The sequence below is a fragment of the Xenopus laevis genome, chromosome 1S (genome assembly GCF_017654675.1).
Source record: "Xenopus laevis strain J_2021 chromosome 1S, Xenopus_laevis_v10.1, whole genome shotgun sequence".
Lineage (NCBI taxonomy): Eukaryota > Metazoa > Chordata > Amphibia > Anura > Pipidae > Xenopus > Xenopus laevis.
This window is the reverse complement of record NC_054372.1, coordinates 192966196-192982814: the sequence shown is the minus strand read 5'-3', so window position 1 is coordinate 192982814 and position 16619 is coordinate 192966196. Positions and strand designations below refer to the sequence as shown.

General features: G+C 40.9%; 1 protein-coding gene across 5 annotated transcripts in view; it reads right to left on the bottom strand.

The window, feature by feature from the left end:
* The window catches only part of me2.S (malic enzyme 2, NAD(+)-dependent, mitochondrial S homeolog), a 28338-nt gene extending 11719 nt beyond the window's left edge, over positions 1-16619 (bottom strand). The window contains exons 1-9 of one of the 5 annotated variants that reach the window (XM_018234497.2): positions 16429-16619; positions 11807-11923; positions 9131-9264; positions 8244-8393; positions 7507-7582; positions 6002-6163; positions 4639-4742; positions 2995-3104; positions 689-786 (exon numbers count right to left, since the gene is read on the bottom strand). In XM_018234497.2, coding sequence (XP_018089986.1) covers positions 689-786; positions 2995-3104; positions 4639-4742; positions 6002-6163; positions 7507-7582; positions 8244-8393; positions 9131-9264; positions 11807-11923; positions 16429-16590 — 1113 coding nt within the window. In that variant the 5' untranslated portion in view covers positions 16591-16619. 5 annotated transcript variants of the gene reach the window in all.

The following is a 16619-nucleotide window of genomic DNA, read 5'->3' as shown; positions in this document are numbered from 1 at the left end:
CTGTTCCTTCTGAATCATGCTTAATACAGAGGAATGCCTAGTCTAGAATAGTTGTTTGGTATCTCTTTTTATAATGTTTAAGCTGGAGGGATGTTGCTACAGAGGAATGATTATTCTGACATTCATTACACTCAGACCCAATCAGGATACACTTTGGCAAAGAAACATGACAAAACATTACACAATACCCAAAGTGCAATTAATAGAACAGGTATGGGATCCGTTATCCAGAAATCTCTGAATTACAGAAAAAGGCCGTCTCCCATAGACTCCATTTTATCCCAACAATCCAGATTTTTAAAATTGATTTCCTTTTTCTGTGTAATAATAAAAAAGTAGCTTGTACTTGATCCCAACTAAGATTTAATTAATCCTTATTGGAAGCAAAACCAGCCTATTGGGTTTATTTAATGTTTACATGATTTTCTAGTAGACTTAAGGTATGAAGATCCAAATTATGGAAAGATCCATTATCCAGAAAACCCCAGGTCCCGAGCATTCTGGATAACAGGTCCTATACCTGTATAGCAGAAAGGCATGTTTTGCTTTGTTCAGGTGCCAGATAGAAGAATCATTTAAAGATTTGCACTATAAAAATGGAATATATTTTTCAAATGATTTCATCTTATTCTCTATTCTCGCGACTAAATCTGATTGAAAATTATGCTTTTTGAATGTATTTTCATACCTCTCCAGCTCCCAAGAAAAGAATTCTGTGTTCTGTAATGGGTTTCCTTATGGCCTTTTGGGCGGCCAGCATCCCGGCCAGGGCTACTGAGGCGGTGCCTGTAGACAGAGGAATATAATTGGGTTAAACTAAGCCACGCAGCTTCAGATCCACACACAATGCTCCTGCACTTGTGGATATGACACACAGGTGCAATAAAGGATCAGGCAATACGACTACGACCTGTATTATTCATCCAGGTCTTGGTATATCCAGTATAAGAATATCCCTCTCTACATCATACTAAAAGTTAATTCAAAGGCGAACAAGCCCGTTAAAGAGGGAGTTTGCCTTTAAATGAACTTCTAGTATGATGTAGACATTGAAATTCTGAGCCAGTTTGCGATTAGTCTTCATTTTGTGGTTTTTCAATTAGGTTAACTTAAGTTTTTATTCAGCAGCTCTCTTTGGTATTTCAGCAACTGTCTGGTTGTTAGGTTCATATTTACCCTAGAAAAAAAAAAAAAGTGATCTAGGGTCCTGCGGTCCACTTCCTCTGTCCAATATCAGTTCTCCTTCAAATGTAACAATCAGACAATATAAATATAAATGGACCAGCGCTCAGACAGCTTGAGGGTAGACAAAAGAGGACAGTGACTAATATAGTGCAGTATTTTTAACCTTTAACTGTGCAACTTTGGGTGGTCACACATTTTATGAGGGGAGCGCTCCTTCTCCTTCACCTTTAAGGTTGTTACCATCACCTTTTATCCAGACAGTGTAAGTACAGTCCAAACAGTGTTTTGGGAATTTCTAGGTGGGTACTTACAAACGTTTAGTATTTTTATAGACCGTCAAGTGTTGGCTTTCACAGACAGCCTGCTCGTTCCTGTCCAACTCGCCAATAGCTCTATAGGAATGTGCTCAAAATAGTGTAAAATCTTCTAATAATAATAAAAAAAATAATATAAATATCCACAGTTGTAAGCAGCGCACACCGGAATTTAAAAAAAATTTTGTTTCTTTATTTATCAAAAGATTAAAACCATAGACGTTTCGGTGTATATATATATATATATATATATATATATATATATATATATATATATATATATATATATATATATATATATATATAGTGGATATAGATAAATAAAAACTGCACTCACATTTCCACAATGTATTAGCGTATAAAATAAAGTCGTAGTGCCATAGTCCGAACCTTTCACAATGCAGTCTGTTGTTAACTGGCACTACGGGGACTTTATTTTATACGCCAATACATTGTATATACATATAAAATACACAAAAGCCATGAATAGCTTGTAAATTATATCCTTATAAACAGTGAGTTCTGATGTCATCAGTTATAAACGGTGAGTTCTGATGTCATCAGTTATAAAACGGTGAGTTCTGATGTCATTTCTGTCACATGACTCACTGAAATTTGTGTATTATAATAAATAAAGTACCCCCAGTTGTAAAATATGAGGATATTAGAAGTTACCTCGAAGTTCCATGACCTGTATAAAAACACGAGGCCGAAGTCATGAAACTCCTCGGTAACTTATAATATCCTTATATTTTACAAGAGGGGGTACTTTATTCTCTCTCTCAGTCACTATTCTAAGCACATTCCTATAGAACTATTGGAGCATTGGAGAAAAATACTAAACGTTTGTAAGTACCTACCTAGAAATTCCCAAAACACTGTTTGGACTGTACTTACACTGTCTGGATAAAAGGTGATGGTAACAACCTTAAAAGGTGAAGGAGAAGGAGCACTCCCCTCATAAAATGTGTGACCACCCAAAGTTGCACAGTTAAAGGTTCAAAATACTACACTATATTAGTCACTGTCCTCTTGTCTACCCTCAAGCTGTTGCCGAGCGCTGGTCCATTTATATTTATATTCTCTGATTTACCCTAGCAACAACCAGGAAGTGGTTTGAATGAGAGACTAGAATATAAATAGGTGAGGCACTGAATAGAAAGACAAGTAATTAAAAGTAGCAATTACAATAATATAGTTTTTGGGCTGCCGGGTCAGTTATCACCGTTTGAAAGCTGGAAAGCGTCAGCAGAGGAAGCCAGATAAGTAAAAAAAACTATGAGAAAAAAGAAGCCCAAATGCAAAGTTGCTAGGAATAGGACATTCTATAGCATACTAAAAGTTAACTGTGACCCGTCCCTTTAAATTGAGTGGACCATAAGAACATCGCAGGTGCTTTAAATTCCAATGTAGAAAGCAGCAGAGCAGCCACATTAAACATATACAGAGCTGATCATTGTCATTGTATAGGATAAGGCAGGAACAGCCAACACACCCTGTATGTCATCATTGAATGTACAGTATTTTTCTCTGTATTTCCTTAGGAACCGGAAGGCATTGTGGTTTCCAAAATCTTCAAACTGGATTAGTGTGTTCTGGCCATACCTAGAAATTGAAGGGAAGGAGTCAGAATTACATACACTGGAGGTAATACATACTCTGGGTTATAGGAATGAAGATGAGAACAAGAAGCTCTCAGACACCTGAGCCCTCCAGGGAGTTTAGGGGTGCCCTATTTAAATGGATACTGTCACGGGAAAACATCAGTTAATAGTGCTGCTCCAGCAGAAATCTGAACTGAAGTCCGTTTATCAAAAAAGCAAACAGATTTTGTTATATTTAATTTTGAAATCTGACATTGGGCTAGACATTTTGTCAGTTTCCTAGCTGCCCCCAGTCATGCGACTTAAATTTCTACTGCAAGTTGGAGTGATATAACCACCCCCAGCAGCCTAACAATAGAACAATGGGAAGGTTAACCAAATAAAGGCTCTATGGCACAAGATAACAGCTCCTTGGTACATGTGAGAATAACACTCAATAATAAAAATCCACCACCCACTTAGGCTTGCCACCTTTTCTGGAAAAAAATACCGGCCTTCCTATATTCTTGCCGTCTTTTCCTATTAATAACATTGGCATCGAGCATCATTTTTACCGGCCAGCCCGGTAAAATACCGGCCAAATGGCAACCCTAGTCCCACTGCGACTCCTTCAGTTACATTGAATAGGAAAAACAACAGCCTGCCAGAAAGCAGTTCCATCCTAAAGTGCTGGCTCTTTCTGAAATCACATGACCAGGCAAAATGACCTGAGATGCACCTACACACCAATATTACAACTAAATACACTTGCTGGTTCAGGAATTAAATTTTTTGCAGTGTTAACAGTGTCATTTAGAAATAAAAACGAAACCGTAAAAATCATGACAGAATCCCTTTAAAGAGTCTTCTATTCCACATATTAAATTACCAGACTCAGGAGCACCTGGTCTCCAAACCCTCTGCTATAACAAGGTAATTACAGACTATCCTAAGGGCTGAACTCCACGTGCGGCTTGTTTCCGATCCGACGCAATGAGAGGAAGTGGATGCGACGAGACGGATGCGCTGAATATAATGTAAGTAATAGGAATGTCGGACCTACAAGCTGCGTGAATCCGACACGACTGCCGGATGAAGACGCAAGATGCGGCGTTCACATGCGACAGTGGTGTTGTGTCGGAAGCACGCAGCTTGTAGGTCCGACATTCCTATTACATTATATTCGGCGCATCCATCTCATCCAGTCGGATCGGAAGAGGACACACACCATGTGGTTCAGCCCTTATATGTACAACTGGTTGCCATGCTTTCATGTATTCTCTCCATTGTGACATCCACTTGGTGACCGTTGTAAAACTGCCGGCATCCTCTTATTAGACTGTAGGGTTATAATGACAAGAAGCCAAGGGAATTAGTCTTCCAGCATAAGGCTCCCCTGCATGGAGTGCAGTAGGAAATGATAATACTATAGTAACCCTTCTAAAAAGAATTTGCTGCTAATTATTCACTAAAGGACAATAGAATGCCCATCTAGAATACTCTTGAATAAATACATTCTCTCCCTATAGCCCATGGGGTAAGGGGGTTCCTCATACCGGTCTGTAACTGCATCCATAAACTCATCAATCAGTTCATCATACAACTGCGTGCGATCTCTCTTCTGATACAGCCCCATATAGAATGGATCCTTCAGTAAACTCTACAGGAAAGGAACACATCAGATTTAGGGTAACCACAACATAGAGACTATATAACATTATCGAACTGCAATATGAATTGGAGAGGCCTGAATAGAAAGATGAGTAATAACAATACGTTTGTAGCCTTAGGGTAAGGCCAGACGAGGAGATTCGGGGAGGTTTTGTCGCCTGGCGACTAATCGCCACGTCTTTTGTGCGACTATCTCCCCGAACTGCCTCAGCGTTTTTTCCCCATAGGTTACTGCGCAAAATCGCCTGCGCTAATGCACATGCGGCGATGTGTTTTCAATAGTCGCCCAAAGTTGTCACCTCTAGAAGAATAGAGGTGATATGAATAGTTTAGCAAAATCACAACAATTTTCTTTTTTAGATAAGGTCAGCGGCAAATAAAAAAAAAAAAAACTCTAAAAAATTAAGACAAATTGAAAAGTTGCTTAGAATAAGCCATTCTATAAAATACTAAAAGTAAAGTGAACCACTTCCATCTGTCTGAATGACAAAAACTCAGATTCAAAATTCTAGGTTTTTTTTTTGGGTTTTTTTTTTACTATAAAATCTAAATTTTTAGTGGGGAAAAAAAACTAGAATTTTCCATGATTTATTATACCCTGAGGCTGCTAAAAGTCAGAATCTGATAAGACTCCATCTCCAAGCTGTAGGGGTCCTGCAGAAGTCAATGGTGTTTCCCCAAACTGATTTTATCGAATTTTTTCGATGATAAATTAGGTCATGGATTGTAGTTGGGTCAGACTCTTTTTAATTAAAAAAAAAAATCAGAAAAAAAATTGAATTTGATAAATAACCCACTAGAAGTACTGTCTCTATCTTTGCTCATGATACAGCTATAGGATCAGTAGTTATCCGGAAGCCCATTATCCAGAAAGCTCCGAATTACGTAAAGGGCGTCTCCCATAGACTACATTTTATCCAAATAATCCAAAGTTTTAGAAATTATTCCTTTTTTCTGTGTAATAATAAAACAGTCGCTTGTACTTGATCCCAACTGAGATATAATTAATCCTTATTGGATTTAATGTTTACATGATTTTCTAGTAGACTTAAGGTATGAAGGTATGATCCAAATTACGGAAAGATCTGTTATGAGGAAAATCCCAGACATGAAAACGACTGGTATATGTAAATGTTAATGCAATATCCTGTGTATCTTCCCAATAAAGGTTATTATAGTAACACAAACCTTTGCACAGATTTGGGAAGCTGAATTGTGAAACCATTATTTACATTCACAACAACTCACTGGGTTATCAGTACCGACATCGATGAGCACTGGAAGGCACGTCTGGGGCCGAATTCCTGCACAGGCAGTGTATAAACACAGCTTCCCAACTGGGATACCCATTCCATAAACACCAAGGTCTCCGAGACCCAGAATCCTCTCACCATCTGTGACCACAACTGCCTGCAAGAGAAAAGCACAACTCAGCCATAAAGTGATTGATTCTAATATTATTAGCCACGAGTATTCCGGCTGCTGCCTTGTTCTTCACCAGTGATCCCCGACCAGTAGCTCGTGAACAACATGCTACTCACAGACCCCTTGGATGTTGCTCTCCGTGTCCTCAAACAGGGACTTATTTTTGAATTCCAGGCTTGGAGGCAAGTTTTAATTGCATAACAACTAAGTATAGTGCCAAGCAGAGCCTCCTGTAGGCTGCCAGTCCACATAGGGGCTGGAAACGGCCAATCAGAGCCCTTATTTGTAGGAATTGGCAAATTTGACCTGTTTCGTTGACGCCCATTAAAGTCTATGGGCGTCAAATAAATTGTTGTGCCGAAATTTTTTTGATGCGCGTCTTTGGGTGTCATTTTTTCGGCACAACAAGGCGAAATAATTCGCCCATCCCTACTTATTTGGCATTCCCAGGGACCTTTTTTCATGCTTATGTTGCTCCCCAACTCTTTTTATATTTGAATGTGGCTCACTAGTAAAAAAAATTAGGGGACTCCTGTTGCACACTATAGGCCATGACTGTCCAGCAACCACCAGGCTATAAGAAAGCACCTTTTCTAAGTTCAACCTTTGAACTTTTATAAGTGGCGGATATGGAGAGCTCAAACACGCCCAAAAAAACACCCAAGTTGTGGTGTCAGGTAGAATCCTGCATGGAACCAATTTCTAAGACCCGCACCCGACCCAAACCCGCAGGCCGCGACACGACCCCACAGCCCGCGAACCGAACCTGCATATTTACCCACTTTGATCCACTACACGACCCGGACCCTCAACAGCCATATCCACAAGCCAACCCGCAACCACCATCAAACAGGAAGTGATGGTGCTGCTAACCAGACATGACGTCATCAAAAGTGGGCGGGGCAGTAACAAGTTTTGTAAAACTTTAAAAGGAGTAAAATATAGACAATATTATATAAGAAGACATTTAGATGAGACCCGTATCTATACCCGCACCAGAAAATCCTGCCCTCATTCGGCAGGGTGCCTGCTTTTTTTGCAGGTAACTTGCGGGTACCCGACCCGCTGCAGAACTCTAGTGTCAGGTGCTGTACTTGAGGGCCCACGTCTGCCACAGTGACGGGGCCATAACCATGTATCAAAAAGAATTATCATCAGCACACTGTGTGAGTTGTAGTTGCGCAAAAAGGTTTATTTAGCTTAAAACATACAAAATAAGGCAATGTTTCAGGCCCTCTATCAAGCCTGTGCATTTTTAATGTCATTTGTTTTAAAAAAAAAAAAAAGTTGTTAAATAAGGAAAGTGTCAGAAGTTTGACCTAATTTACCTTCACATCTGTTTCTGGCCAATGGTCCAATATCGATGGTATGTGTCCTCTGTCTAAAATGGAAATGTACAGACCCCTGGAAAACCAAGCAGAAAATAAATAAAATCGGGAGAATTGAAAAATTATAGCAACAGTAACACCAAAAAAATTAAAGTATTTTAAAGGAATGACAATATAATGTACTGTTATGCTGCACAGGTAAAACTGTTGTGTTTGCTTCAGAAAGACTACTATAGTTTATATAAACAAGCTGCTGTGTAGCCATGGGGGCAGCCATTCAAGCACAGGATACACAGTAGATAACAGATAAGTACTACTATAGTTTATATAAACAAGCTGCTGTGTAGCCATGGGGGCAGCCATTCAAGCACAGGATACACAGTAGATAACAGATAAGTACTACTATAGTTTATATAAACAAGCTGCTGTGTAGCCATGGGGGCAGCCATTCAAGCACAGGATACACAGTAGATAACAGATAAGTACTACTATAGTTTATATAAACAAGCTGCTGTGTAGCCATGGGGGCAGCCATTCAAGCACAGGATACACAGTAGATAACAGATAAGTACTACTATAGTTTATATAAACAAGCTGCTGTGTAGCCATGGGGGCAGCCATTCAAGCACAGGATACACAGTAGATAACAGATACAGTACTACTGTATTTTTATTGCTTAATTCACTTATAGTCCAAATTCAATAATTCGAATGCTTTAGAAAGGTTCCTTGACTTACTTAGGTCTCCTGAATATATGACCATACTGGGAGCAGGCCAGGCCTACAGTTGGGGTGTAGACAATGGGCATGAGGTGCTCGATATCATCCAGCAGGACTCTGTAAAACAGCTTCTCGTTCCTCTCCTGAATTCCCATTAAATAGATGTACCTGCAGCACAAACGCACAAGTACAACAGATCAAAGCATTAAATGAACACGACGGAAATTACATTTATGTCTATATATTTAAATACACTTCAAAAGTTTGTGTAAAGAAAATGGTATTATTATAAAAGGAGGTAATTGTATGAGGAGAATACCGTTGTGGGATCTATTATCCGGAATGCTTAGGACCTGGGGCTTTTCTGGATAGGGGATTTTCTGTAATTTAGATCACCATACCTCAAGAAGGATATTAAAGGATAAGTAAACATTTAAAATAAGCGAATATAAAATTAATGATGTTCTTCAGCTTAGGAATAAAATCAGAAACCTTTCTCAACTCTTTCCTAAGCAGAAGAACATCAGAGCAGCCTCTTTCTTTCTCCTGACAACTTCCTTGACTACTTGGTGGTCAGACTGGTGGGAAACTGACCAGCAGGTGGCGCTGTTGTAACTAAATTCATTAATACTAACAGCACATGTATCCTTGGAATTAAAAGAAAATAAATAATGAATGTCAATGACAAAAGTGCTTAGAATAACCCCTCATCAATTTTACATTCACTTATTTTAAAGGTTTACTTGTACTTTAAATAAACCCAGTAGAATTGTATTGCCCCTATATGGATTGATGCAGTTTAATTACTATCAAGTACAAGGTTCTCCATGGGAGAGGTCCTTCCTATAATTTAGAGCCTTCTGGATAACAGGCTTGCAGATAACGGATCCCACACCAAAACTTACTTTTGCAGGGGATCATCAATTCTGCTCAGGTTCCGGTGAAATCGGGCAGCCTGGATGTCTTGAGACTCTATTTTGGGGGGCAGGAGGCCTTGTAGATCGAGGATTTGCCTTTCTTGCAGGGTAAATGCCATTCCCTAAATACAGGAAAAACATTAGTTCTGTGGCTTTGATTTCACTGAATTAGCGAATTTTTATTACTCGTGTGTGTTTAGATCCTCTCCTAATCCAGTCTCTCATTCCAATCAGTGCATGGTTGCTGGTTAATTTAGACCCTAGCAACCAGATTGCTGAAACTGCAAACTGCAGAGCTGCTGAATCAAAAGCTAAATAACACAAAAACCACAGATATTAAAAAAAAGGAAAACCAGTTGCAGATTGTCTCAGAATATCACTCTCTACATCATACCAAGAGTTAATTTAAAGGTGAACAACCCTTTTATAAACCCATTCTCATTTCCAAAGAAAGCCATTTGGCTTTAGGACTCTTCCTGCTCACAGTGTCTCTTCAGCACAATAACTACAGGGTGACTTTATTCTGCTGAAGGCTGTTAACTCACAGTCTGCTGGACTCAGTTGTTACCCATATTCTATTCTGTTACCTTTATGTAATGACAGGCACAGAAATTGGATATACTGTAAACATTGTGTGTTTTAATTTTTAAAGGGGTGGTTCGTCTTTAAGTTAACTTTTAGTATGCTATAGAATGGCTAATGCTAAGCAACTTTTCAATTGGCCTTCATTGTTTATTTTTAAATAAAAAATAGTTTTTTTTAATTATTTGTCTTTTTCTTCTGACTCTTCACAGCTTTCAAATGGGGGTCACTGACTCCACCTAAGAAACAAATGCTCTGTGAGGCTTCAATTTATTGCCACTTTTTAGTACTTACCTTTCAATTCAGGCCTCTCCTATATATATTCAATTCTCTTGTTCAAATCAATGCATGGTTGCTAGGGGAATTTGGACCCTAGCAGCCAGATGGCTGAAATAGCAAACTGGAGAGCTGCTGAATAAAAAGCTAAATAACTCAAAAAATAAAACCAAATGTAAATTGTCTCAGAATATCACTCTCTATAGCATACTAAAAGTTAATTTAAAGGTGAACAACCTCTTTAATTAATTATTTTAAGAGAAAGTAAAATATATTTGTAGCTTTTCTAAATGTAAATGCTCCAACTAAGCAGCAGTCATCAAAGATCAAAGATCGTCCATGGAGTTTGAACAGCTGCTACAATGCATTCAGTTTCTTATGTGACTTTTTCCAGGGTCTCAGTATACAGGGCCACCATCAGATACCATGGGCCCCCAGCACCGGCCCTCTCCCTACCCCTAGTTTATTAGGCCCCTGATAAGGCTCTTATCTGCCTCCAATCCCGATAGCAGCCTTGTCTGTGTGTCCCATCACCAGTGACCAGTATAAGTCTGTGTGCATATGTATATTAAAGGACAAGGAAAGTGTAAAATAGACTAAGGCTAGAAATACTGTATTTTGTATACTAAACATAAACATGAACTTACTGCACCACAAGCCTAATCAAACAAATGATTTATGCTTTCAAAGTTGGCCACTGGGTGTCACCATCTTGTAACTTTGTTATACATCTTGGCCTGACCCTGCACATGCTCAGTGTGGTCTGGGCTGCTTAGGGATCGTCATAAACAAAGCTGCTTGAGTTCTGCATGGCTGGGAAGTAAGGCGGGAGCTCCCCCTGCTGTTCATAAGTATGATTGTTTCCCTGCAGAGCAGTTAGGGACCGTCTGACAATTCCTATCCACAGCAGTAAATGAAGGGAGAATTTCACTGCATACAGTCAGGTTTCTTATAAAAACGGTACATATTTTTTAATTAAAGTATATTGGAGAAAGGTTTATTTTTCATTAAAGAATGTAAAAATGGGATTTTATTGTTTTGCCTTTCCTTGTCCTTTAAAGGAGAAGGAAAGCTAACAAGGCTGTTTATTACCAACAGATTTGCCACAATAGTACAAGCTATAACACTATATTTATTCTGCAGAATGCTTTACCATACCTGAGTAACCAGCTCTAGAAGCTCTCTCTGTTTGTTTAGGATAGCAGCTGCCATATTAGCTTGGCTCAGATTACAGCAGGGAGGGGAGGAGGGAGGGCGAGAGAAGCAAACTGAGCATGCTCAAGCCCTAGCCCTGGAGGTTTAAGCTGAAAACAGGAAGTCTGATACAGAAGCCCATGAGTACACAATAGAAGGAAAGAAATGTGCTGTTTCTTTTGACAGAGGACTCAGAGCAGCATTACATTGAGGGTTTACTGGTGTATTTATATAGACCTTTCTGATAAAGATTAGGGATGCACTGAATCCTGGATTCAGTTCGGGGTTCGGCCAAATCCTTCTGCCCGACCGAACCAAATCCTAATTTGCATATGCAAATTAGGGGTGGGAGGGAAATCGTGTGACTTTGTCACAAAACAAGGAAGTAAAAAATGGTTCCCCTTCCCACCCCTAATTTGCACATGCAAATTAGGATTTGGGATCGGTATTGGGTCGATTCTTTCGCGAATTAATCAGCGGTTTGGCCGAATCCAAAATAGTGGATTCGGTGCATCCCTAATAAAGATTATTTAATTTTTACTTTTCCTTCTCCTTTAACGCTACTGCATTATTTAGGATCCCATATTCAACTGTATTTTCTTACAATCCTACCTTATTTGTCCTTGGGTTTAACAAAAGTGCTTTACCCTTGTCTTTTGTGTGCACAGCCCGACCCCCCACTATGCACGGACGCGTGAGGACCCTCAGTCTGGACAACATTCTGATAACCTGTGACACAACAAGAACAACATCATTAAACCTCTTTCATTCGACCAATTAAAAAACAGCTATGTGGGGACCTAACCAATAGTGCGGCAACACTCAAGTCCCAGGTCCTGGATTTGTAAATTGCATCATTTGCACCCTGGTCTGAAAGGAGATAAAAACAATGCCCAGGCAATTTAAAGGGATACTGTCATGGGAAAACGTTTTTTTCAAAACACATCAGTTAATAGTGCTGCTCCAGCAGAATTCTGCACTGAAATCCATTTCTCAAAAGAGCAAACAGATTTTTTTATATTGAGTTTTGAAATCTGACATGGGGCTAGACATATTGTCAATTTCCCAGCTGCCCCCAGTCATGTGACTTGTGCTCTAATAAACTTCAGTCACTCTTAACTGCTTTACTTCAACTTGGAGTGATATCACCACCTCCCTTTCCCCCCCAGCAGCCCAATAACTAGGGATGCACCGAATCCAGGATTCGGTTTGGGATTCGGCCTTTTTCACCAGGGTTTGGATTTGGCCGAATCCTTCTACCCGGCCGAACCGAATCCGAATTCTAATTTGCATATGTAAATTAGGGGTGGGGAGGGAAATTGAGTGACTGTCACAAAACAAGGAAGTAAAAGATGTTTTCCCCTTCCCACCCCTAATTTGCATTTGCAAATTAGGATTCGGATTTGGTTCGGTATTTGGTTTACGATTCGGGGGTTTGGCCGAATCAAAAATAATGGATTCAGTGCATCCCTACTAACAACAGAACAATGGGAAGGTAACCAGATAGCAGCTCCCTAACACAAGATAACAGCTGCCTGGTAGATCTAAGAACAGCACTCAATAGTAAAATCCAGGTCCCACTGAGACACATTCAGTTACATTGAGTAGGAGAAACAACAGCCTGCCAGAAAGCAGTTCCATCCTAAAGTGCTGGCTCTTTCTGAAAGCACATGACCAGGCAAAATGACCTGAGATGCACCTACACACCAATATTATAACTAAATACACTTGTTGGCTCAGGAATGAAATTTGATATTGGTTAGTGAATTATTTGCAGTGTAAACAGTGTCATTTAGAAATAAAAAATACATCATAAAAATCAGAATCCCTTTAATAAGTGTCCACAAAATGGCACCTGTCTGCTTCCTGTGATTGTACACTTCCAAAACCGAATGAAGCAAAATTTAAAATAATAAATACAGTGTAAGTAAAGTTTATTTTGCTCAACTAACTTGATAGTATAGAATTTGGAAATATTTATTAGGGTTACAGGTCCCCTTTAACCGAGTAACTCTGGGTTATTTTATTGGGATATTGGGCAGGTAAAAGAAAAGGTGCAACTAATATCTGTGCCCATTACTATAAATATTTACGGGCAAATAGGCAGAAGCCATCCTTGTTTTCGGTAGCAGTATCCGGCTCGTGTGCTATTTAAGAATCACTGGTAAGTCACCTTGAGTGTCTTGTAGCCACTGAGGAATGTGAAGCAGTTTATATAACAGTCAGATAATGACAGATAAATACAGCCGGACTCGGCCACAGAACTGACAAATAAAGGGCAACAAAAGCCTAACGAGCCAAGATCACATTCAAGTACAAGCTACTGTGTTAATATTACAGAGAAAAAGGAAATCATTTTTAAATATTTGGATAAAATGGAGTCTATGGGAGACAGGCATTCCGTAATTCAGAGCTTTCTGGATAACGGGTTTCCAGATAATGGATCCCATACCTGTACTAGAAAAGCAGTCGAAAATAGAAAGTATTTGGAAGGGGTCTTTGTTTCTGATGGACTGTCTGAAACCAACTGAACTGAAGAAAAGTGTCGGAGGGTAAACAACCTCTTTAAAGGGATAGTTCAATCTAACGTACTATGTTACTATATATTATCTCTATACAACAGACAAGGTAACTGGAAGCTACAGTTGATATTTAGATATATAGTGAATAAAGTACCCCCAGTTGTAAAATATAAGGATATTATAAGTTACCGAGGAGTTTCATGACCATATAAAAACACGAGGCCGAAGGCCGAGTGTTTTTATACAGGTCAGGAAACTCCGAGGTAACTTCTAATATCCTCATATTTTACAACTGGGGGTACTTTATTTATTATAATACACAAGTTTCAGTGAGTCATGTGACAGAAATGACATCAGAACTCACCGTTTATAACTGATGACATCAGAACTCACCGTTTATAAGGATATAATTTACAGGATATTCATGGCTTTTGTGTATTATAGGAGTATATTCACAGGCACATGAAACCCCATAGCATAGACCCTATTCTATTGGCTCAGGGTTACAATGCTGCACCTGCTTCCCTGCTGCCATGATCTGGATCATTGGGGAAAAGACCAAATGGAAAAAGGTAAAAACACCTTGTTTGGCAGAAAAGATGTAAATATTGAGCATAGTTTATTGCCCTGACAGCACATTCCTTCTCTGCATATATGTATACGGATTGGTGGAGTGCAACCAGAGTTTCGGTAAGTTATTTCTTAATAAAAACTAAGCAATTTCAAAGTTTCATTTGTCTTTGTGTTTTTATTTTGTTGTATACTAATGAATTTTGTAACTGTTCCTTTAACTAGGGGTGCAAGAGCCAGAACCAGCAGTGCAGAAAGGCACAGGCAGACTATTGTAACTAGGGGTGCAAGAGCCAGAACCAGCAGTGCAGACAGGCACACTATTGTAACTAGGGGTGCAAGAGCCAGACAGGCACAGGCAGATTATTGTAACTAGGGGTGCAAGAGCCAGAACCAGCAGTGCAGAAAGGCACACTATTGTAAAAAGGGGTGCAAGAGCCAGAACCAGCAGTGCAGAAAGGCACAGGCAGACTATTTTCACTAGGGGTGCAAGAGCCAGAACCAGCAGTGCAGACAGGCACACTATTGTAACTAGGGGTGCAAGAGCAAGAACCAGCAGTGCAGAAAGGCACAGGCAGACTATTGTAACTAGGGGTGCAAGAGCCAGAACCAGCAGTGCAGACAGGCACAGGTAGACTATTGTAACTAGGGGTGCAAGTTCCAGAACCAGCAGTGCAGAAAGGCACAGGCAGACTATTGTAACTAGGGGTGCAAGAGCCAGAAACAGCAGTTCAGACAGGCACAGGCAGACTATTGTAATCAGGGGTGCAAGAGCCAGAACCAGCAGTGCAGAAAGGCACAGGCAGACTATTGTAACTAGGGGTGCAAGAGCCAGAACCAGCAGTGCAGAAAGGCAGACTATTGTAACTAGGGGTGCAAGAGCCAGAACCAGCAGTGCAGAAAGGCACAGGCAGACTATGGTAACTAGGGGTGCAAGAGCCAGAACCAGCAGTGCAGAAAGGCAGACTATAGTAACTAGGGGTGCAAGAGTCAGAACCAGCAGTGCAGACAGGCACAGGCAGACTATTGTAACTAGGGGTGCAAGAGCCAGAACCAGCAGTGCAGAAAGGCACAGGCAGACTATTTTCACTAGGGGTGCAAGAGCCAGAACCAGCAGTGCAGACAGGCACAGGTAGACTATTGTAACTAGGGGTGCAAGTTCCAGAACCAGCAGTGCAGAAAGGCACAGGCAGACTATTGTAACTAGGGGTGCAAGAGCCAGAAACAGCAGTTCAGAAAGGCACAGGCAGACTATTGTAACTAGGGGTGCAAGAGCCAGAACCAGCAATGCAGAAAGGCAGACTATTGTAACTAGGGGTGCAAGAGCCAGAACCAGCAGTGCGGAAAGGCACAGGCAGACTATGGTAACTAGGGGTGCAAGAGCCAGAACCAGCAGTGCAGAAAGGCAGACTATAGTAACTAGGGGTGCAAGAGTCAGAACCAGCAGTGCAGACAGGCACAGGCAGACTATTGTAACTAGGGGTGCAAGAGACAGAACCAGCAGTGCAGAAAGGCACAGGCAGACTATTGTAACTAGCGTTGCAAGAGCCAGAACCAGCAGTGCAGAAAGGCACAGGCAGACTATTGTAACTAGGGGTGCAAGAGCCAGAACCAGCAGTGCAGACAGGCAGACTATTGTAACTAGGGGTGCAAAAGCTAGAACCAGCAGTGCACACAGGCAGACTATTGTAACTAGGGGTGCAAAAGCCAGAACCAGCAGTGCACACAGGCAGACTATTGCAAGTAAGGGTGCACTGAATCCACTATTTGGGATTATTTCTGCCTTGCCCAATCTCTGGCCCTGTGGGTTTGAAGTTGATTGTAAGGGGTGCTGGGAGTTGAAGGGCCAAAGGGTGGGATTTCATCCTTAATGACCAGATCCCATGCAGCCCACTGACACACCTGAGCCTCACATCAGCAGAACTGTACCACGTGATCAGGGGGGCGTATCACTTGCGCTAAATCAATCCACGTACTAAACTACAATTCCCAGCATGCCACAGTCTGGGGACCCTCAGACACAGTGAGTAAGTGACAGAGGGAGCCCTGCTGAGTCTCACACATGCCCGGCACTAGCACGGCTGTCCTACGCTCACCTACCGCACTCCCTCGGGCCTGGCCTTGGAAAAAGACGAGCCTTACGGTGCGTGGGAGGACGGGGCTGACACTGATAACTGGGACACAGGCAGCCTCTCCCTCCTGCTCCTCAAGCAACTCTCCTGTCTCTGCAGCCGACACTGTCCGAGTTCTACAACGCCACTGACACAGGAGAAAGGGGGCAGGGACTGGATGCGCAGAGCCCATTGGCCGGAATAGGGAACCAATCAGAAGGC